General features: G+C 39.9%; 1 protein-coding gene across 1 annotated transcript in view; it reads right to left on the bottom strand.

Annotated features, from left to right (window-relative positions):
* The window catches only part of fbxw8 (F-box and WD repeat domain containing 8), a 116,829-nt gene that overhangs the window by 45,967 nt on the left and 47,734 nt on the right, over positions 1-23,128 (bottom strand). Inside the window, exon 6 of the mRNA XM_052032225.1 lies at positions 8,868-9,064. Within this exon, the coding sequence (XP_051888185.1) occupies positions 8,868-9,064 (197 nt within the window). The remainder of the gene's footprint in view (positions 1-8,867; positions 9,065-23,128) is intronic.

Below are 23,128 nucleotides of genomic sequence, written 5' to 3' on the forward strand. Positions count from 1 at the left end.
AGCCATCAAGCTTCTTTGAGAGGAAAGGTGCTATCAGATCTGCAAAGGTGAGCAACTAGAATGCATTTTACAGATGGTACGCATTGTAGCAACAATGCATCAGTGGTGAAAAGAATGAAAGTTTAGGAAGGTGTTGTGAAACAGATTCGGGGTCTCAGAAGGCGAGGACTCTGAACACAGTCTCAGAGATAAATGATTTATTTTCAAAAGACAAACGCGGGGAAAGGGTAATGGGAATAACACACATGTGCACGGTTGATAGCAAGCGTGGGAAAATTGCAACAGGGGTAAAATACATACACATGCACAACGAACTGGGTACAGAAGATCAAGGAAAAACAATACGATACCCGCTACCCCTTGACTCAGTGCAGGCATGGCTCTATGCTACTAGGGATACTAACTAAGATGCTGCCAACCCTTTTAACAGTGCACACCTTACCAACAATCTCTCCAGTGCCATTCCATGGTTCCTCGGCCAGGGATGAAGCAGGGTGATCCCTCGGGGCAGGCAAAAGAGAGCGAGCTGAGCACATGTGGCACTCTTTATAATGCTGGAGGGCTGGGGGGTCCAGCCCAGGTAATTTACAAAGGCCAATGGCCCAGTGCCAGCAAGGACTAATCGATCACAAAGGCCAAGTACAAAGGTGCTTAAAGGGACCAATGGTCAGGTGTGCACTGATGAGTGGCATGGAGCCAAACCTTGACTGGCAGTGGTGTGTCTTTCGACCAGGTAATGGGCAGTGCTGTCACGTGACAGCCACGACCCTCCACAATACAGAAGGTAAATGAGGCATGTAATATTGTCAAATAGACTGATTTGTCCTGGATGGTGTCAACTTTCTTGTGTGCTGTTGGAGCTCCACTCATACAGAAAGTGGACCGTACTCCACCATGCTCATGATTCATGTCTTGTGGGTGACAGCAAAGCTTTGGGATGTCAGAAAATATGTCATCTGCTGGAGGATATCCACCCTGTGAATTACCTTTGTTACCACAGAATTCATATGGTTGATACAGTTGAGCTTCTGGTCAACAGTGACCCCCAGGATGTTGATGATGGTGGACTCAGTGGTGGTGATGCTATGGAATGATAACTGCAAGTGATTAAACTCTGTTTTGTTGGAGGTCATTGCCTGGCATTTAAGTGACACGTTACTTGCACCTGTCAGCCCATGCCTGAATGTTCTGTTGCATGCCGACATGGACTGTTTCATTTCCTAAGGAATTTCAAATGGAATTGAATGTTGTGCAGTCATCAGGACATTCCCCACTTCTGACCTTATGATGGCAGAAACATCACTGATGAAGCACTGAATAATACTGATGTGTTACTTAAAAACGAGAAACAAAAATGTCTTCTACCTAATGCAGGATCACAACTCTGTCAAGTTACCAAGATGCATGTAATATTGTTAAAGCAGGTATATTGACTTGGAAATACTATATCATGGTCAAATCAGCTACTGAATTGAGGAAAGTTTAAGAAAATGCAAGGGAGGAATTAATTACCATTACCATCACAAGAGAATCAGTAATGGGCAAACTAACTGCGTTAAGGTCACCAGAGCATGATGGCTTTTTCCTAAGATCCTGAAAGAAGTATCTACAGAGATGATGGATGAGTTGGTTGTAACCTTCCAAAAATCCCTTGTTTCTGGATTGATATCAAAGGATTGGAAAACTGCCAATGCAATACCTTCACTCAAAAAGGGTGGGACAGAAGAAGCAGGCAATAGAAGCGAATTCACCTGACATCTATTACTGGTGAAATTATTAAGGTGGCGACAGCAGAACATCTGTGAAGTCATAATCTGATCAAGCCAAGTCAGCATGGCTGCATGAAGGAAATAGTGTCTGACAAATTTATTAAAGTTCTTTGAGGAAGTACCAGTCACAATGGAAAGAGGGGAACGAGTAGATGTAATGCATTTGGATTTTCAAAAGATAAAGGTGGCACACAAAAGGGTACTTTGCAAGAGAACTCACGGTGTTGGAGATAACATACTAGTATTGATAGAGGATTGGCTGATTATCAAAAAGCAGCAAGTACAGGTAAGGGCGTCATTTTCAGGTTGGCAATTTGTAATCTATGGGGTGTCACGGGGATCAATGCTGGGATCACAGCTGCTTGCAATATATGTCAATGATTTAGAGGAAGTCAGAAAATGTACTGTAGCCAAAATTGCAGATGATGCAAAAGTCAAGGGAAAGGCAAGCTGTGAGAAGAATACAAACAGTTCACAGAGAGATACTGATAGATTAAGTGAGTGGGCAAAAAGTTGGCAAATAGATGATAAAGTGGGAAAATGTGAGGTTGTTCACTTTGGAATGAAGAATGATAAAACAGTTTGTTATCTAAATGGAGAAAGACTGCAGAAGCTGCAGCACTAAAGAATTTGGAGGTCCTTGTACATGAAAGACAGAAAGGTACCATACAGGTACAGCAGGTATTCAGGGAGGATAACAGAATGCTGACTTTTATTTCAAAGGGGTTGGAGCACAAAATTAGGGAAGTCTTACTACAATTGTACAAGGTACTAGTAAGGTCTAGAGTATTCGGTACAGTTTTGGTCCTCTTATTTAAGGAAAGATATATTACCATTGGAGGCAATTCAGAAGGTTCACCGAGATGCCAGGATGGAATGATTGTCTTCTGAGGGAAAGTTGGACATTTTGGGTCTGTACTCAACAATTTAGAAGAATGAAAAGTGATCTAATTGCAACAAATAAGATTCTTCGGAGGCTTGACAGGGGAAATGTTGGGAGATGTTTTCTCCCATGAACCAGAGGGCACAGATTCAGAGAAAGAGAGTGCCCATTTAAAACTGAGATAAGGGAGAATTTTTTGTTTCAGAGGATTGTAAGTCTGTGGAAGTTCTTGCTCCAAAATTGTGGAGGCTGAATCCCTGAATATATTCAAAGATGAGGTAGAGAAATTTTTAATAAGTAACACAATCAAGTGTATGTGGATAGGGTAGGGAAGTAGACTTGTGGAAAATTAGATCCGCCATGATCTTGTTGAATGGTGGAGTAGGCTGGAGGGGCCGAATGGCCTACTTCTATTCTTGTTTCTTAAAATGTTATGGTCAGACTAGGAAAGGAAAAAGGAAGAAAAGTTATGTTAACTGCAACAAGATACACTGATATTGGGAAAAGTTAGATTTACTTGATGTTGATTGAGCACCATAATCGAAACAGTCTCTCATAGTTGAGTGCTTCCACCAGCAAATATAAAAACATCCAGTGCCTCTGGAGGCAGCTGTGTTGCAAGAAAAAAGTCAGCTCTATACATTTTGAAAATGGTCACAGAAGATAGATATGGTCTGTGCATAACAGGAATAGAAAAGTGTTAAATATATATTTCTTTGTATGTAAGACAGTTTAACTTGTCATCCTTCTATTCAAAATTCTGATCTCAACAATCCCTTATGGATTTTTCTGTATTAATTTGTTCTGATTTATCTATGATAAATTCCAAAAATGTGGAAAACCACAACACAGTGATTGCAGACTTTGGCCACTGGGTGCCACCATGCCGCACTCTGTTCCCAGCTTTCTTTGCTTCTGAAGTTGGAGCAGCTCTCATTTTGGATCCCCTGGTACACAAAATGTCCTTTTCCTCCCTCCTCGGAACTGGTTTGTGATGGTGTTTACCTCCCTCTCCCCTTCTGCTGCAATTGCACACGCTACTGCCCACTTCCGTTTGTCACTGGAGGCCCCCGAGAAATGTAAACATGACCTCCTCTGGTTTTAAGTTTCCTCATCCCACTGAAGCTATTTATTACTTTATGCTCAAATTAATTATTGCAGCCTGTGCCTTCTCTTCTTACCCTCATCTAAACCCTTCCAACATTATGTATTGCCATTCACTGCTTCAAATAAAACCACTCATTTCATTCCCTTTAGGTCTAACTGTCATAGCTCCTCTCTCAATCATCAATGAAATTACCTGTTACTCACCAATGGTCACATTCTGCATCCTCCTTTGATCCAACAATTCCCATCAAAAATCATTCTCCTCCCTCACTACAGCATCACATTCCTTTTCTCTCAAATTACTTTTCTACAAATCAGTCATTCCTTTCCCAAATCCTAACGTGGCTTCAGCTGTTGGTTTCTTCACATCCATCATCTACTAACTCTTTTGACTTAAATACTTCCTTACCCTGTAAGTGTTGTCCAAACAACATACTATCTATCATTCCCTTTGAATCTTTCCACCCCCTATTCCACACAACTACCCCAGCCCCAAATCCTAAACTCTCTTCTTCCCCCTCATCACTGTTCAATTAATTCCAATCCCCCTCCCCTTCCCCCCTTTAGCAAATTCTTCAATGGTATATCGGGCCAACCACAGACAAATAACAATCTCACTCAGGTGATGAATTGGTACTCTTCCACATTGAACAGAAGAAGAAAGAAACATGAAACACATAAGGTAGCAAGGTTAGAGAGTTTACATTATACGCTGGACCCCAATACCCAACATTAAGACTGGATCTCCGGTACCATCAGTGACCTCGCTGACTCTATCCTGAAGGACTTAACTCTTACCCTGGACCCACTTCATCAGTTCCTCACCAATCTATGTGGTGCAGATGCATTTGTCCACAGCAGCATTGGTAGAAATGACCACTGCACGGTACTTGTGAGGACAAAGTCCTACCTACACATTGAGGAAATCTTCCATGATGTACTGTAGGACCACTATCTTGCTGAAAGGGATAGATTCATAGTATATCTATCAATTCACAGTTGGATATTCATAAGGCACCACAGGCGTGCCCAGTAGGTGTACTATATTCCCTCACAATCTGTAATCTATGGTTCAGCATATTTCTCTTAAAAGTCAGACAAGAAGATCAACCTCAGTTCAAAATGGAGAGTGTTAGAGCATGCCAAAAGTATCCAAAGATGATTCCACATAGGACAGGAGGCATTTCTTTGCCCCTGAAAGCTGTGAGTGCTTCGTCATTGAACGTACTCTTCCTATATTAAAGGCTGAGATTGATTTTTCCCGTCATTTAGAGAATATAGGAATTAGACAAGCAAGTGGACAAGGTAAGCAATAGTAACATACTATGCACAGAATTAAGCAATAACATAAACAATGGAAAATTTGAAATAAAAGCAGAAAATGGCACACTAAAGCATTTATGGAAAGAGTTAACATTTCAGGTCCAAGATGTTTTCCAGTTCTGATGAAGAGTCTTGACCTGAAACGTTAGATTGCTTTCTATCCATAGATGCTGCCTGACCAGCTGAATGTTTCCACTATTTTCTGTTGTTGTACCATTAACAATGGATCAATTCAGGACTCTGCCATCCTACCACATCCAGCTATGAAGTGTGAAAGACAACAAATGGAAGGAGGAGATTTCATTAATATGAAAGCAGTGCCCACAACCCATGGCTAAAGCATCTGCAGGCCATCTCAATTTATCATTTACAGGCCACCAACATAGAAAGAAACCTTCATTCACTGCATGTGATATCAGCATTTAATTTTTGAGTACATTGGATGCAGCAGATCCACTGATCCTGGAAACATCTTAGCTTCTTACATTCTATAAGTGAAGATTAGAATTAGAAACAGGAGTAGGCTATTTTATACTTTGTGCCTGCTCCACCATTTAACAAGATCATGGCTGACCCTGCACATTGATCACCCCACTGTCCGATCCCCACGTACCGTGATTCTCTAAATGAAGGGAAAAATCAATCTCAGCCTTAACTGTAGGAAGGATACATTTTGTGACAAAGCATTCACAGCTGTCAGGGATAGAGAAATCTAAATATTTACAACCCACTGGTGGTCTGATTAGTAAGTTTGCTGACTACACATAAATGGTGGAGTTGTGGATAGTAAGGAAGGTTGCCAAATGAAACAGGAGTAAATAGATCAATTCGAAATTTGGGAGGAGAAATGGCAGATGAAGTTTAATCCAGATAAGTGAGAGATTTTGCACTTGGGAGATCAAATGCAAGAAGAAAGTATACAGTAAATGGCAGGACCCTTAAGAGCAATGATGTACAGAGGGATCTTGTCATGCAAGTCCATAGCTCCCTGAAAGTGGCAATACAAGTGGATAGGGTGGTAAAGAAGGCAGGCAGCATGCTTGCCTTCATTGGTTGGGGTGTTGAGTATAAAATTTGGCAAGTCATGTTGTGTATACAATTCATTTATAAGACTGATGAAGAGTCTCGACTGATGAAATGTCGACTGTTTATTTCCCTCTATGGATGCTGCCTGACCTGATGAGTTCCTCCAGAACTTTTTGTGTATTGCTCCAGATACATCCAGCATCTGCAGAATTTCTTGTGTCTCTGCAGAAGAGGTTCACAAGGATTTTGTCTGGATTGGAGTGTATTAGCTATAAGGAGAGGTTGGACAAACTTGGGTTGTTTTCGCTGGAGTGTCGGAGGCCCAGAGTTGACTTGATAGAAGTCTATAAAATTATGAGAGACATTGATAGTGTAGATAGTTTTTCCCAGGGTAGAAAGGTCAAATATCAGAGAACATAGGTTTAAGGTGAGAAAGGGAAAGTTTAAAGGAGATGTGCGGAGCAAGTCTTTTACACGGAGAGTGATAGGTGCCTGGAACATGCTGTCAGGGGAGCTGGTGGAAGCAGATCTGATAGGTACGTTTAAGAGGCATTTAGAGAGACAATGTGAACAGGCAGGGAATAGAGGGATATGGACCATGCACAGGCAGATGGGATTAGTTTAGATTTGCATCATGGTCAGCGTAGACATGATGGGCTGAACAAAGAAATTAATCCTCAATTGTGTCCTAAAAAGTCCTTATCTGCAACCGTGCTTTCTAGTTCTAAATTCTCTCATGTGAGGAAACAAACTTGTCCACTCTTCTAATCCCTCTCAGAATCTTGTATGTCTAAATAATAACACCTCTCATCCTTCTAAGCTCCAGAGAGTATTGATCAATCTTACTGAACTCTCCTCTGTCCCAGGAATGAATCAAGTGAATCTATGCAGTACTAATTTCAAGTATAACCAAGGATTTGGGACCAGAGTATTCCATGTGTCATATCCCTAAACAGCTGTATTATTGCAGCAGGACTTTCTTATTTTCATACTCAAGCCCACTTACAATGAAGTCCATTATACTAATTGCTGTCCTAATTGACAGGTGCACATGCACATTTCTGAACCAGTACACCTGATTCCTTCTGCAGTGCTGAAGACTTGAGAGCTCCAGAACTAGCTCTGCCAACAGCCAAATGTTCAAGTTCAGCTCCAACTATGGCTTCTAAAATAAAATGTGGAAAATTGCCCAGTTATGTCCTGTCCACAAAAAGCAGAATAAATCTAATCTGGCCAAATACTCTCTATCAGTCTACTCTCAGCCATCAGCAAAGTAGTGACAGGTGTTGACCAACACACACTTCATAATAACCTGCTCAACGATAATCAGTCTGGAATCTGCAGGGACCACTGAGCTCCAGATTCGTCCAAACTTGGATTACAAACCGGAACTGTAGACTTTAAATGACAGAGACTGCTGTTCACAAGAAGTCAGCATTTCACCAGATGTGGCGTCAGGGACCCCTGGTAAAAATTGAAGTGAATGGCAATTGGGGGGAAACTCTCTGTCCTAGCACAAAGGAAGGTGGTACAATAGTTGGAGGGCAATCATCGCAGCCCCAGGACTTCATTGCATGAATTTCCCAGGGAATCTCCAATGACAGCACGGTGCTGAATTTCAGTTATAACTCTTAAGTTCTTTCCACATCCAGGAAGTCTTGGAGTAGGTTCAATTTTGGTTGGTAATTCTCAAGCAATGATCATTTTCATTTAAAGAGAATTAGCCACCTATTCTGTTGTGAGGACCTCAAGTCCTGACACCAAAGCCTTTCTGTCATCTACAAGGCTTCAGTCAGCAGAGTGTTTGAATACTCTCTACTTGCCTGGAGAAGTGCTGCTTCTACAACACACAAGAATCTTAATAACATGTAGAAAAATTCAGTCAACTTGACAGACACCCCTCCATCGCCTTAAGCATGCCTTCCTCCAATTTCACACTATGTCTGCTGTGTGTTTATGTCTACAAGAAGCAGTGTAGCAACTTGTCAAGGATATTTTGATAGTGCCTTCCAAACTCTCAAATTCCACCAATTATAAGGACAACACTGGGAGAGTTTCAACACACAAGACAGCAGCAGTCCAAGAGTAATTAGGAATGGACAACAAATGCTAATCTTGCCAGCAATACTTAGATCCAAAGAATGAATAAATAAGATCATATCAGAGTGAAAGTACATCAATTAAATCTTTAAAAGAAAAACAGATGAACAGCTGTTTGAGAAAAAGATTACATTTTTAAAGGGTAGGCAAAATAAATAATCATTCCTGTGCTACTTGGAGAACAAAAACAGCAAGCCTGAAAAATGAACTGGTAATACAATTCAGGAGTTTAGATGACCATCTCTGAGGGATTAGGAAGAGGATTTTCAATATTATATTCATGCAAATACACTGTTGATAGATGGATGCAAATAGGCTTGACGGACCAAATGTCCTTTGGTCATAACAAGAGTCACTACCTTTCAAAAGCAATTAACTGCCTAAAGCTTCTTGAGACCTTTCAACATAAAAAGGTTTTCTATAAATCTATGTATTATTGCTTTATTGATATTGATCTTTCTCCTTTAAAGGTCTGATTGGTTGACGTTTGTTCTTCCTTTCAGTTGCCCTCCCCACAAAATATTAACCAATCTAATAGATGATGATGGCACACAAACTCCTTGATTCTCTAATAATGAACGGACTCATATAATGCAATAACACATTCAGCAGTGACCAGAAAACCAGTAACATGAGAAATAATGGAAACGTAAACCCACCAGCTTCTGAAGTTCAAATTGGCATGCTTTTTGCCAGTATCCTTTCTCATCGCTGGATTCTAATCTTACTTGATAATTTGAGGAAGTTGCTATTACAGCGCTATCTGATGCTATAGCTATAGCCTGTATGTCCTGGCTATGCTGATAATGATGTATTGGTTCTCGTGCAAGGATTGTGCTCCATATATCAACAGCACCTGCAAGTGAGCATAAGAGAAAATGGGTAATATGTTTATACAACAATGATTTTTGAACGTAAAATGTTAGTACTTTGATTTTTAAAAATAGTCTTTCACAATTATATTTAAAGCCATTTCATCTCAATGCATTCTGTGACTCAATAATTGATTTTAATTTTAAAAATGTGTACCATTAGTCATATCACTGGGGAAATTTCATAGATTAAACTTCATAATGCAGCAAATTGAGCAGCACACATTAATCTAGCTCAGAAGTGGCTTGAACATCATGTTTAATATCAGACAGGTGATGAAATAGTAATGCAGGACTCAATAGCTATCAATCCTTTTATTTGACTATTCGCATTATTGGCATGGATAGCTACACATGGTTTGCAGCTTGAAAATGACACAAAAATAGGAAGGTTTGTAAGTGGGTAGAAAGTAGAAAGATTAAACACATGGGAAAAATGTGGCAAATGAATTTTAATGTGGCAAATGTGAGATTGTCCATGTTGAACTTAAACAGAGGACATTCTGAAAGATCAAAAGCTGGCAGAGCAAGTCTAAGGTGACTTGTGGTGACTATACATGGATTATTAAAATGTCTTAAGTATGGAAAGTTACTGAACAAAGACAGTAGAATTTTGATCTTTATACCTAGAGGATTATACTTAGAGGACTACAGCTTGAGTACAGAGACCAGTTCAAGGCCTTAGGAAAGATATATTGTGCCCTGGAGGAAGAACTGTGGGAAGATACCAGAATGATATTGAACTAACATATTAGCCAATGTCAGTCTCAGTTCGGCTGATCGTTCTCTAAATTGAATCACTCATGAGTTCAAGTCCCACTTCAGAGACATGAGCATAAGTATCTTGGCTAATATTCAAGTAAAGCACTGAGTGTTGGAGTTGCCATTTTACAGATGTTAAACTAAGGCTCTGTTGTTCTAAGCAGCATGTAAAAAATCTCTGCACCATTTTGGAAAACAGCAACGGAGTTATTCTCCCATACAGTTTAAAAATTAGACCTTTCAGAAAAGATTTTTAAGAAGTAGTTCCATATATAAAAAGCATGGTGATAGATGTTTGGAACACACTCCTATAAACGGAAATTGAAGTTACATTAATTAAGAATTTTAAATTCTCATGTATCTGGTCCATAGTGATTCCTCCCCATCCTCCTCCATGGTGTTCATGGCCATGCTATTAAATTTCAAGGGAAAGTGCTTAGACTCTCTTGTTGGTGATAATCACTGCTCAGCACTTCTGTGGCACTATTGCTTTCCATATCTCAACCAAATATGAGAATTGTCAGGTCTTGCCATATGCAGACAGTTATGTAGTGTTTACAACCGTTCACCATGCATACTGCATTTACCAAGCACCACACAACTGCAGAGCTTTAAATCTATTGGTTCCTGCTTGATGGCAACGGTAGAATGAGGATATGCCAGGCCATGAGGTTACAAATTACATTACTTTTGCTTTTGATATACAACAGGCCTAAGATTTATTCTTTATTAAAATGATTTAGCACAGTGGTAGTGCCACATAACATAATGACGGAGTGTATCCTCAGTGTTATGTTAGGACTTTGTCTACACAAGTATTGTACAGTGATCACTCCCACCAGTACTGTTATGGACAGGTGTAATTGTGACAGGTAAATTATTGAGGATTAGATCAAGTAGGTTTATCCCTTGTGTTAGTTCTTTCATCACCTGCCACAGCACAGGCTGGCAGCTATGCCTTCAGGACTAAGCCATCTGAGTCAATCTTAGTCAAAGTAAGCCATTTTTGGTGATAATGCAGTAACCTCCTACCAAAGGCAGACTTGTGCCCTTGTAACACTCATTGCTTTTCCCAGGTGCTGTTCACCAGTTAATCAGCAGGAGATTTCTTTATTCATTTTTAACCTAAGTTCTTAAAGATTCACAGGCTCCAGCACCAATATTGGGCACTCCCAGCCACTCAGCTCTGGTGTGTCTGGTCTACTGGTGGGCAAGGGCAGAGCCAGGAATCTTGATGGAAGGATCTGGGACATTGGCTGGAATGTATGATTCTGAGTATCAGTACCCCAAAGTCAGATTGTCAATTGGACAGTCTGTGCTTTTGTCATCTCCACAACAAGAACTCAGGTCGATGCTGGACGGTTACTGTGTTTTGTCGTAATGCTTTGTAGGCTTTGAAGGGAAGTTAAGAGTTAATCACATTACTGTGAATCTTGAGTAACAAACAAGTCAGAGCATGTAAGAAAAACAGATTTCCTTCCCTTAAGAATACTACCGAACCAAGTGGATTTATACCATTACTGATATACAAGCTCTTTGTAACAGATTATTTAACTAAATTAATTTAAATTTCACAGCTGCTATGGAGGGATTTGAACGACTTCTCTGGGTCATAAATACAGATCTCTAGATATAAAACCACACCATCTTGTTTATATGTTTCCATAACATGCATTTCCAATAACTTAGCATCCGTCAGTGTCAAAAATCAGTTCTCAATATGTAATGAAATGATGAGACCTTTAAAAGTAGGAAGGGATGGGTAGACATATCACAGTACAATTAGTGTTACAGCTTGGTCCAAAACAGATCTTAAACAAATCCAGCCAAGTTATATGGATTCATGATTCTCAGCTTTTTTAGGCCAAGAATTGGCACTTTCCATACAGGACAAACCCTAACCAATGAAACAGCCCACAATGGGACTTGGATCCTGAACATCTTTCAGGCCAGGTTTATCCATTTTAAGACATGAATATCAGGCCAACTGCCTTGTTGACAATGACATAAGCAAGTTTGCCCTGGCAGGATAGAACAACAATGGGTGGAAAGTCAATCACAAGTATGGAGAAATCAAAGGAATCCAGTGGTTCATTACACTTCCCTAATTTATTACATTCCAATTCTTGCTACCAATTTATGAGCAAAGCCTGGGCTAGATATGATCGAAAGTTGCAATTATTCAATTATGATTTTAGTAGTACAGAAAATTTTATGTTAGGTATATTGGAAAACAGAAGGAATCTTGTTGGTTAATAATGTTATTAGTTTGACAAGACCTAGGAAACTGTCACACTAGATTACTCCTGGATGGCTTATGCAATGGGGTAAAACACTTTCCAAGAAGATTTACAGATATCTGCACACTATTGTGTAAAAGTTTGACAAGACCTAGGAAACTGTCACACTAGATTACTCCTGGATGGCTTATGCAATGGGGTAAAACACTTTCCAAGAAGATTTACAGATATCTGCACACTATTGTGTAACCTCCCAAAATTCTCTACAAGATTGACTGAGTAGAACTCCGCACAATGCATTGTGCTCCTTCGTTGTAAACTGCACCATTTCAGTAGTGCAATGACATCATTCTTAGGCATTCTCTGGGCAGCTCAGTTACTGTCTTGTTTTACCAGTTCAACAAAGCCTCGTTACAAAAGGCATGCTTGAATAAACTCACTGCTTCAATCTTAGTCTTTCAAATATCCAAAGGGAATCCATTTGCAGACTGAGAAATAAATGATAAGCTGGCACAAAGTAATTTTTAGAACTACGTTAGTATATATCCACAATTTCACTCTTGTATATTGATCCCTCCAGCTAAAATCCTTAGGAATTAGTAACGATCTGACCAAAATGACAGCGTGTGAACTATTTTAAGTCAATGACAAACCAGGCTCTCATTTAGAAATTGTCCAAAGAGATCACATCTCATTCAGAGCCAACAAATTGCACCACTATCTGTTCAGAGAGGTTCCATAATTTTTCTTAGACTACAGTGATGTTTTATGTTACTTTTGGGTATTATCAGCAAGCTCTACATTAGCCAAGGTGTTTGGAAGCGATGAGCCTCTTGGAAGACCTGTTTCAGCATAAAATATAATCTGAATTATGTTCTCCCCATAGTAACATAAGCGATTTGCAGAACAGTATTTGGGAATGAATTTTTCTTTAAACATTGATCAGCTGCGTAAATCAATTTTATCATTTCAGACAGTGTTTTCTACAATCCTGCACCACGCTCAGTTCCAATTTAATCCTCACAGCTAATGCGTCTGATAATCTGACATTTCACTGATGGCCAGACATAATCAACTCAAGCCAAGTCTCAGTTTACAACTTAGCAATCAATAATTAATGCCTGTTTTGTGCCATGATACAGTTGTTGAAATAAATCACCTCCCTCTCTTTCTTGCTTTTTGCAAAAGATCTCTAAACTCAAAGAGTTGGAATCAATATAAAATGCATTAATGTAGATGGAGCAAGCAAAATCCAAGTGATTGCATAAGCAAATCACAGGAATGAACAATAGATTTTGACTGAAAATGTGATAGTTAATGATTAAAGCATTGCAATGTATTTGTATAAAGAGATGTGCTAAAAATTATCTGTGACCTCGAACCTATGGGGTAATGCAGCAATTAATATATTTTCATACAGGATGAAAAAATTACTGCTGTCAGGCAATCTTCTATCCTACTCAGCAGGGACTTCAGTTTCTGGTAAATTTCTCCTAATAATGCATTATCATACGTTTCTTTAAATCAGGTGCTCATAAAGCAGAAATAAAAACAGAAAATACTGGAGATATTCAGTGGGTCAAACAGCATCTATGGAGAGGGAAACAGAGTTGACATTTTAGGTTAATGATGGGTCAGGGACCTGAAATGTTAATTCTGTGGTTGTCTTCATAGATGCTGCCTGACCTACCAAGTATCTCAGGCATTTTTTTTAAATTTTTATTTCAGATTTCCAGCATTCACAGTTTTCTGCCTCAGGAAACAGATTTTGACTGATTTCTGTTTTCTATCTACAAAGTCCCATTTTGGATTCCATCAAAGCTCACAAAAAAGTATAAATCATGGAGAGCATTTTCTAATATTTGTTGCTAAGCTAGAACTAAAAGCACATACATGGTGCTTCAACTGCTTTTTGTGTAATATTTCAATGGTTTCCCAAAGGCAACCAAACAATACTATCTAACCAACAAACACAAAATGCTGGAGGAACTCAGCAGGTCAGGCAGCACCTATGAAGAAAAATGAACAGTCAACGTTTCAGGCTGAGACCCTTTTATCTAACTATTACTTAAGGCTGCCAATGGTGACAGTGTTAAGTCAAGTCGAGTTTATTGTCAAATGTACAAGTATGGTGAGGTACAGGTACAATGAAAATCTTGCTTGCAGCAGCATCACAGGCACGTAGGTACAGACAACACAGAGAATATTAATTATATGTAAATTATACAAAACAGTGAAGAGAGAAAAAGACCGTGCAAAGACCTAAGTGCAAAAAAAAGGCACAATCAGAGACAAATCCATGGTAGTGCAAGAGGTAGTCCACAGCGTTACAGTGCTACTGCTAAGTACAGTGATGATGATTGGGTAAATTAGACTCTGATTTTATGCACATTATTTATACGGTACTATCTTCCACTCATTGCAGTTTCCTAGAAAAATTACCCTGCTATTATTGAGAGATGTTACTGTAGTTTCTGGTTTCTCTGTTCTGTAAACATCTTATTGCTGATTTAATTGACTTTGCTTGCCATGAAATAGACTGCTTGCTGGGAGTCATATGCCCCATACAATCCCTAGTTCATTAACTGACACAGTGCTGTCAATAAACACTCTGTTTTCCACATGCAACAGCTCTGAAAGAGCTTCACATTTCTTTAATAATCTCAACTGGAATTTGGCTTCAGGATGGATGTCTTTTTAGTAGTTTAATTCTGGTGAGGATTCCCTTTTCACTTCATGAGAAGTCAACAAATAAATTAGAGCTCCAAGAATCAAAATAAGTTGCAATCCTGTACAATTAAATATAAAGCAACATACAAGACTATCACATTGCAACCAAAGAGCACTGACACCAATGCAAAATATTTGACTAAATCCCACTGGAAAAATAAGGTATTTTAACAATATTAATGTAGAAATGGCCCAGGAAATCCAGCTGTTTGTGAGAGCTATGAACCTCAAGAACCTCTTGCCTCTTGCTATATAAGTGTCTTTCTAATAACATAAAAATTGTTATTCCCAAGCTAATCAATGTTGCTGGCCCAGAAAGAGAACAATTTAATATGTTCAATCGTATATTTAGATTTTAATAATGTTCATTTGTTTCCCTTTGGAATTGGAATTGGTTTATTATTGTCACATGTACCAAAGTACAGAGAAAAACTTGTCTTGCATACCGTTTATACAGATCAATTCATTACACAGTGCATTGAGGTGGTACAAGGTAAAACAATACAGAATGCAGAGTAAAGTGTCACAGCTACAGAGAAAGTACAGTGCAGGTAGACAATAAGGTGCAAGGTCATAACGAGGTAGATTGTGAGATTAAGAGTCCATGTTATCGTACCAGGGAACCATTCAATAGTCTTATAACAGTGGGATAGAAGCGGATCTTGAGCTTGGTGGTAAGTGTATTCAGGCTTTTTTATCTTCTTCCTGATGGGAGAGGGGAGAAAAGGGAATGTCCTGGGTGGGTGGGGTCTTTGACTATGCTGACTGCTTTACTGAGGCAGCAAGAATTATGGATAGAGTCTATGGAGGGAGGCTGGTTTCCATGATGTGCTGAGCTGTGACCATGACACGCTCTCTCTGTTTTCTCTTCCTCAATGCAATCTCTCCATTGTCTTGGATTTTCTTTGTTCACATTGACTCTAAATCACCCTCATTTTCTGTTGTTTTTCTGATTCTTTCTTAATCCTCACAACAGTTGCTCGCTCATTTATTAAAGTCTCAAAAGCCCTAGCCAAGGCATTATAAGCTTGCATTTCCAAAAAAACATTTCAAGAAGGGATGCAGGAAAAGATCTAACTATCATCAAATGCCACGCAATGCTACACTCCAGTAAGATCTGGTTCAGTTTTTCACATAATGGCAGGAGGCTCTTTAACAGGAGGTCAAAATGGATTAGAATTATATATTTAGAATAAAGACTCATCCAGCAAGAAAAAAATGTTTATACAATGACCCAGATTATCCCAAAAGGGTCCCAAGCCTGTGTTCCCCATTCCCCCAAACTTTCTTCAGACACTGAAAACTGATCTCACTGTCCCAGTGGCAGTGGCAGTGGAGCTCCAGTGGCAGTGTGGCTTCAGGCAATCTAATTGTGTCACATGGATAGACCAGAACAAGCCTCACCCACAAAACCCCTTTGGATACCCTTAGCAGATAGTAAAGCCACATCCCCCGATTTGCTGTGTCAAGGCTGTTGAGCATTGAAATATTTCAATAGTATTAAAAATGAATTGAACAGTTAAAAAAGTAAAAAGATTAAAAACTTATAAAGACTTAGATAATTAAAAATACAAACAAATTTCATCTTTGTCCACTGCATTCTCCCGACTCAAGTGAATTCTATTCATTCACTTTTTTGGAACACTGACATCACTGGCAAGACCAACATTTTCACCTGAGCCTAATTTCCCTTGAGAAGGTAATGATGAGCAGTTGCCTTGAAGTGCTGCAGACCTTCTGGTGAAGGTATTTCCACAATGCTGTTGGGGAGGGAGATCAAGGATTTAGATCCAGCAATGGTAAAAGACAGCAATATATTTCCAAGACAAGATGGTGTGTTATTTGGAGAGGAACCTGTAGGTCGGGATGTTCTCATGCACTTGTTAACCTTGTGCTTCTTGGTGGTAGAGCTTGGTGTTTGGTGTTACAGATGTAATTTTGGTGGGTAACTGCAATACATTTTGCAGATGATTCACACATAGCCCACAGTGTGCCAGTGGTGGAAGAAATGAATGGTTAAGGTGGTGAACTGGGTTCTAATCAAGTGAGCTGCTTTGATCTGAATGGTGTTGAACTTCTTAATGTTTTTGGAGCTGCACTCATGCTCCTGAATGCCTAAAGTAGTTGTTGTTGGAGATGGCACTGCCTGGCAGTTGTTTGGCACAAATTATATTTCCTTCCATCACTTTGCTGATGGTTGAGAGTAGACTAATTGGAATAGACTAGCTACTTAGAATGGATTTGTTCCACATTTTGTGGACAAGATATACTCATGCAAATTTCCACATTATCAGCTTGATACAAATATTGTAACTATACTAGAATAATTTGGATTGAGGTGCAGCTAGTTCTGAGCTCAAGACTTCAATACTTCAGCCGGTACACAATCTGGTCCATTTGCCTTTGCTGCATCCAGTGTTCTTAGCTGTTCATTGAAATCACTTGGAGTTCATCGAAATGGCTGAAGACAGATTTCTGTGATAGTGGGATCTCAGGTGGAAAAACAGATGGTGCTGAGTGGATGATCATTTGTTTGAACATGGTTATTAATGCTTCTACATTGTCTTTGCCACTCAGGTCTAAACTGGTGCAGGATTGAAGAGGAGAATCCCCACAATTAAAACTGGATAACTGCAGCATGCTCCTGGTCAGCCACTGCACTCCATGGGAAATCCAGTGACAAAGCACACCCAGAAAATTGCTGGCAATTGACTTCACTTAAACATACTGTAACCTTCAAACAAGTGAAAGAAACTGCAATAAATACTGCAGATGCAACTTTGCATCTTCGTTTAAAAATTGAGTATCTCAGCCAGAATAATTCAATACTGTAATCTATCTCTACAGAATTTAGTACCTGTAAATTTGGAAATTAGTAAATTCAGTTCCAGAGCAGACAACTTAACATAAGAGCGAAATATTTTTTCATGCAAAGTTATGTATTTTTCATGACTTACCTATGACATAATTGAATATTAATGACACCATTACTGTATACTTAACACAATCAAAAATAAGCACATGGAAAGGTGAAGTAGCACATTAAATGCCATCTCAACTCTTGACCACAGAACGACCTCTTTTAAAAAAAATTATTGCTACGGAAGACAATATAAAAAACATTAACAATCAATAATCAAGCGGTTAAGCATGTGCAATTCCTCATTGATCTGACACATTGTGAGCTTTATATTGTGTTTTCCATTTAAACAAAACCCTGATGATTGAAATGTGTATGTAAAAATTTACTTTATTACTCATAATGGGCCTCCAACCCAGAATGATGATTAAATCAGTGATGGGAACTTTTCGTTAAAAACAATGGACTTTGATAAATCTCATGACGTAATGGCATGAAATTTCACCTGAAATGTTGACAGTTCAGGAAATTCAGGATAAATGCAGAATTTGTAACTGTGCAATCATTTGTTCAGACTTTTAAGTCTGATCAACAGTGGTGGACTGTGCTCCAGTGCTCTACCCATACATTACTTAGCACCTGTGTCAGAGAAATTCACAAATGTTCAAGCTGTTTGACAGCTTTCCTCAACTGGCTCCTAAAGCTTTTTTTGTAAAACAGGTGGGGCCTCACCCATGAGAACTGGCTTCTTTGCAGAAGTTTATGCTGGGGGTGCTGCACCCGGTAAGAGTGGGGTCAGTGGATAGGTACAAGCAACTAGGGAGGATGAACATCTTTGTATAAATTTTAGGCCAATATTTCTACCACCTCACCTGTCAATCTTGTGTAAACTACAGGTATGTTCTTCGCTTCATGGAATGCCATATTCCCAGTCATGTACATATGATACATTTATTCCATCTTTCTAACATGGTGGATTCTCAGTATTTGCTTTAGTTAGAACCATTTGTTTATTCTTTCCCACCTTCCTGCCAAAAACCTTCATTTCTACTCTCAGTTATTTGAATGATTATAAACAAACTTCATTACTCACAGTGGATTTTCATTTAAACTGCCACTAGTGAAACACTCCTCATTAGTTGCCCATGGAGACACAAAGAAACTCAACTCAAATAACAAAAAAGGTATTTTATAGCTTAAAATGTAAAACAAAATACTGAATCATCTTTTTCTGCTTTGTGAGCATAAGAACAAAAAGGAGCAGGAGTAGGCTGTATGTTCCCCTTAGATCATGGGTTATTTCATCCTGGCCTCAACTCCTACCCACTCCCTATAACCCCTGAATGCTTTAGACCCAAAATGTATCCATCTTTACTTTGAATATATTCACAGCTCTCTGAGGTTGAGAATTCCAAACACTCATGAACTCTGAAAGAAGAAACTCCTTTTCATCTCCATCTAACATATGCACCCAGTATTCTGAATTATGTTCTAGATTCCTCAAAGAGGGAAAATATCCTCTTGATACTTAGCTTGTTAATGCCCATCAGCAAACTTACAGGATCACCTCTCATTCTTCCAAAATCTAGTAAGGGCCAAACCAGCTCAGTCGTTCTTCCTAGGATGATGTTTTCATTTCAGGAATTAATAATAGTGAATCTACTCTGAACTATCTCCAATCCAAGAATATTCCTCCTTAAATAAGGAGAGCAAAATTGTAAGCAGTACATGACAGGTATCAGATGTTAACTTTGTGTTTCTCTCTCCACAGATGCTGCCTTACATTGAATTTATTTAGTGTTTTCAATTTTTATTTCAGATTTCCAGAATCTCGAGGTTTTTTTTTACTTTTCAGATGTAAGACTAACTGCTCCATAGCTTCCAGTTTCAGTAATTTGCAAGTTCATAAATTACTGCAGTAAAAACACTGTTGATAAACCAGAGTACAGACTGAAATTGAGCAAATCTTTTATTCAGATGTATAGAATTGGGTAACAGAACATGTTGTATTACACCTCACTTTAATGTCAATGTTTCCTTAAATTTGTCAGACATGACTTGCTATTTAAAGTCCAGGTTACCTTCCTGAATTAATCAATGTCATCAGAAAGCTCATCCACTATCTCTGTTAATCCAACTGGTCCATTACTACCGGCTCTTGCCTTCAACCTTTTTCTACAGAGTGATTGCATTTGTAAATCTTCAGTTCTGTGGCAATATTTCAAGATCCAAGGATATTTGAAATTTCAGAGCTGACTCTTTTTTTCCAATTTACCTCAACATGGTAATGTACACGCCAAAATGATCCGGTGCTTTTTGCACTGAGTGCCACCAGTTTTACTTGTTGATTTAATATCAGCCTATAGAACTGATGAATCTCCAGCTTAAAGACCTCTATGGGAACCTGAGTGATAGGTCAGAGGTTGGTGCATTTAGTGTACAAGTAGATGCAGTGTGCAGAAAGACTGTGAGGAAGGATAAGCAGTTGAAAGGGCAAAATTGCAGTCAGTTGGATGGGCTAAAGTGTGTCTACTTTAATGTGAGAAGTATCAGGAACAAGGGCGATGAACGTAGAGCATCAGTAAGTACATGAAACTACGACATGGTAGCCATTACAGAGACTTGGCCGTCACAAGGGCAGGAATGGCTGCTGGATATTCTGGGGTTTAGATGTTTCAAAAGGGACAGGAACGGAGGTTAAAAAAAAAGGTGGGGGAGTGGCTTTGCTGATCAGGGACAGTGTCACAGCTGTAGAAAGGGAGGACATCCTGGAGTAATCGTCTACTGAGTCAGTGTGGGTGGAAGTCAGAAACAGGAAGGGAGCAATCACATTATTGGGAGTATCACGGTAGTGCAGCGGTTAGCGCAACACCATTACAGCGCAAGCGACCAGAGTTCAATTCCAGCTGCTGTCTGTGAGGAGTTTGTATGTTCTCCCCGTGTCTGCGTGGGTTTCCTCTGGGTGCTCCGGTTTCCTCCCATATTCCATAGACAAATGGGTTAGGAAGTTGTGGCATGCTATGTTGGCGCTGGAAGCGTGGCGACACTTGTGGGCTGCCCCCAGAACACTATGCAAAAGATGCATTTTACTGTGTGTTTCGATGTACATGTGACTAATAAAGATATCTGATCTTCAACAGACCCCCCCAATAGCAGCAGAGACACCAAGTAGATCAGGATGCAAATCTTGGAGAGATGCAAAAATAACAGGATTGTTGTCATGGGTGATTTCAACTTCCTTAATATTGATTGGCACCTCCTTTGTGTAAAGGGGATAGATGGGACAGAGTTTGTTAGGTGTGTTCAGGAAGGATTTCTGACACAGTATGTGGACAGGCCGACTAGAGGAGAGGCCATATTGGATCTGGTACTAGGCAATGAGCCTGATCAGGTTTCAGATCTCTTGGTGGGAGAGCATTTTGGAGACAGTGACCATAACTACTTGACTTTTACCATAGCCTTGGAGAGGGATAGGAGCAGACGATATGGGAAAGTATTTAATTGGGGGAAGGGGAATTATGATGCTATTAGGCAGGAACTTGGGAGCATAACTTGGGAACATTCTTGGGAAGAGCACAACAGAAATGTGGAGGTTGTTTAGGGAGTACTTGCATGGGGTTCTGGAAAGGTTTGTCTCATTAAGGCAGGGTAAGGATGGTAGAGTGAAGGAACTGTGGTTGAAAAGAGATGTAGAATATCTTGTCAAGAGGAAGAAAGAAGCTTACCTAAGGTTTAGAAAGCATGGATCAGACAGGGCTCTGGAGAGTTAAAAGGTAGCCAGGTGGGAGCTCAAGAATGGACTTAGGGGAGCTGGAAGGGGGCATGAGAAGTCCTTGGCGAGTAGGATTAAGGAAAACCCCAAGGTGTTCTACATGTATGTGAAGAACAGGAGGATGACTAGAGTGAGGGTAAGACTGATCAGGGATAAAAGAGGAAACGTGCCTGGAGTCGGAAGAGGTAGGGGAGGTCCTTAATGAATACTTTGCTTCAGTATTCACTGGTGAGAGAGACCTTGATGCTTGTGAGGATGGTGTACAACAGGCTGGTGTGCCAGGTTATGTCGACGTGAGGAAAGGGAATGTGCTGGAACTTTTGAAAAACGCAAAGGACTGGGACCGGACAGTATATATTCAGGGTTATTACGGGAAGCGAGGGAAGAGATTGCTGTGCCTTTGATGACAATCTTTGCATCCACACTGGCCACAGGAGTAGTGCTAGATGATTGGAGGGTGGCAAATGTTGTTCCTTTGTTTAAGAAAGGGAGTACAGATAACCCTGGAAATTACAGGCCAGTGAGTCTTAATTCAGTGGTGGTCAAATTACTGGAGAAGATTCTTAAAGACAGGATTTATAGGCATTTGGAGAAGCATAGACTGATTAGGGACAGTCAGCATGGCTTTGTGAAGGGCAGGTTGTGCCTCATGAGCCTGAATGAATTCTTTGAGGATGTGACGAAGCACATTGATAAAGGTAGAGCAGTGGATGTGGTGTACATGGATTTTAGTAAGGCGTTTGATAAGGTTCCTCATGGAAGGCTCATTCAGAAAGTCAGAAAGCATGGGATCCAGGGAAATTTGGCTGTGTGGATTCAGAATTGGCTCGCCCATAGAAAACAGAGGGTGGTGGTAGATGGAGCGTATTCTGCCTGGAGGTTGGTAACCAGTGATGTTCCACAGGGATCTGTTCTGGGACACCTACTCTTTGTGATTTTTATAAACGACTTGGATGAGGATGTGGAAGGGTGGGTTAGTAAGTTTACTGATGACACTTGTGGATAGTGCAGAAGGTTGCTGTAGGTTACAACAAGACATTGATAGGATGCAGAGCTGGGCTGAGAAGTGGCAGATGGAGTTCAACCCAGAAAAGTGTGAAGTGATACACTTTGGAAGATCGAATTTGAAGGCAGAATACAAGGTTAATGGCAGGACTCTTAGCAGTGTGGTGGAACAAAGGGATCTTGGGGTCCACATCCATAGATTCCTCAAGGTTACCGCGCAGGTTGTTAGTGTTGTTAAGAAGGCGTATGGTGTATTGGCCTTCCTTAATTGGGATACTGAGTTCAAGAGCCGCAAGATAATGTTGCAGGTCTACAGAACTCTGGTTTGACCACACTTGGAGTATTGTGTTCAGTTCTGGTCGCCTCATTATAGGAAGGATGTGGAAGCTTTAGAGAGGGTGCAGAGGAGATTTACCAGGATGTTGCCTGGATTGGAGAGCATGTCTTATGAGGATAGGTTGAGTGAGCTAGGGCTTTTCTCTTTGGAGAGAAGGAGCATGAGGGGTGACTTGACAGAGGTGTACCAAATGATTAGAGGCAAAGATCAAGTGGACAGTCAGAGATTTTTTCTCAGGGTGAAAATGGCGAACACAAGGGGGCATAATTTTAAGGTGATTGGAGGAAGGTACAGGGAGGATATCAGAGGTAAGGTTTTTGTTTACACAGAGAGTGGTGGATG

This window comes from Pristis pectinata, chromosome 17 (assembly GCF_009764475.1).
Source record: "Pristis pectinata isolate sPriPec2 chromosome 17, sPriPec2.1.pri, whole genome shotgun sequence".
Lineage (NCBI taxonomy): Eukaryota > Metazoa > Chordata > Chondrichthyes > Rhinopristiformes > Pristidae > Pristis > Pristis pectinata.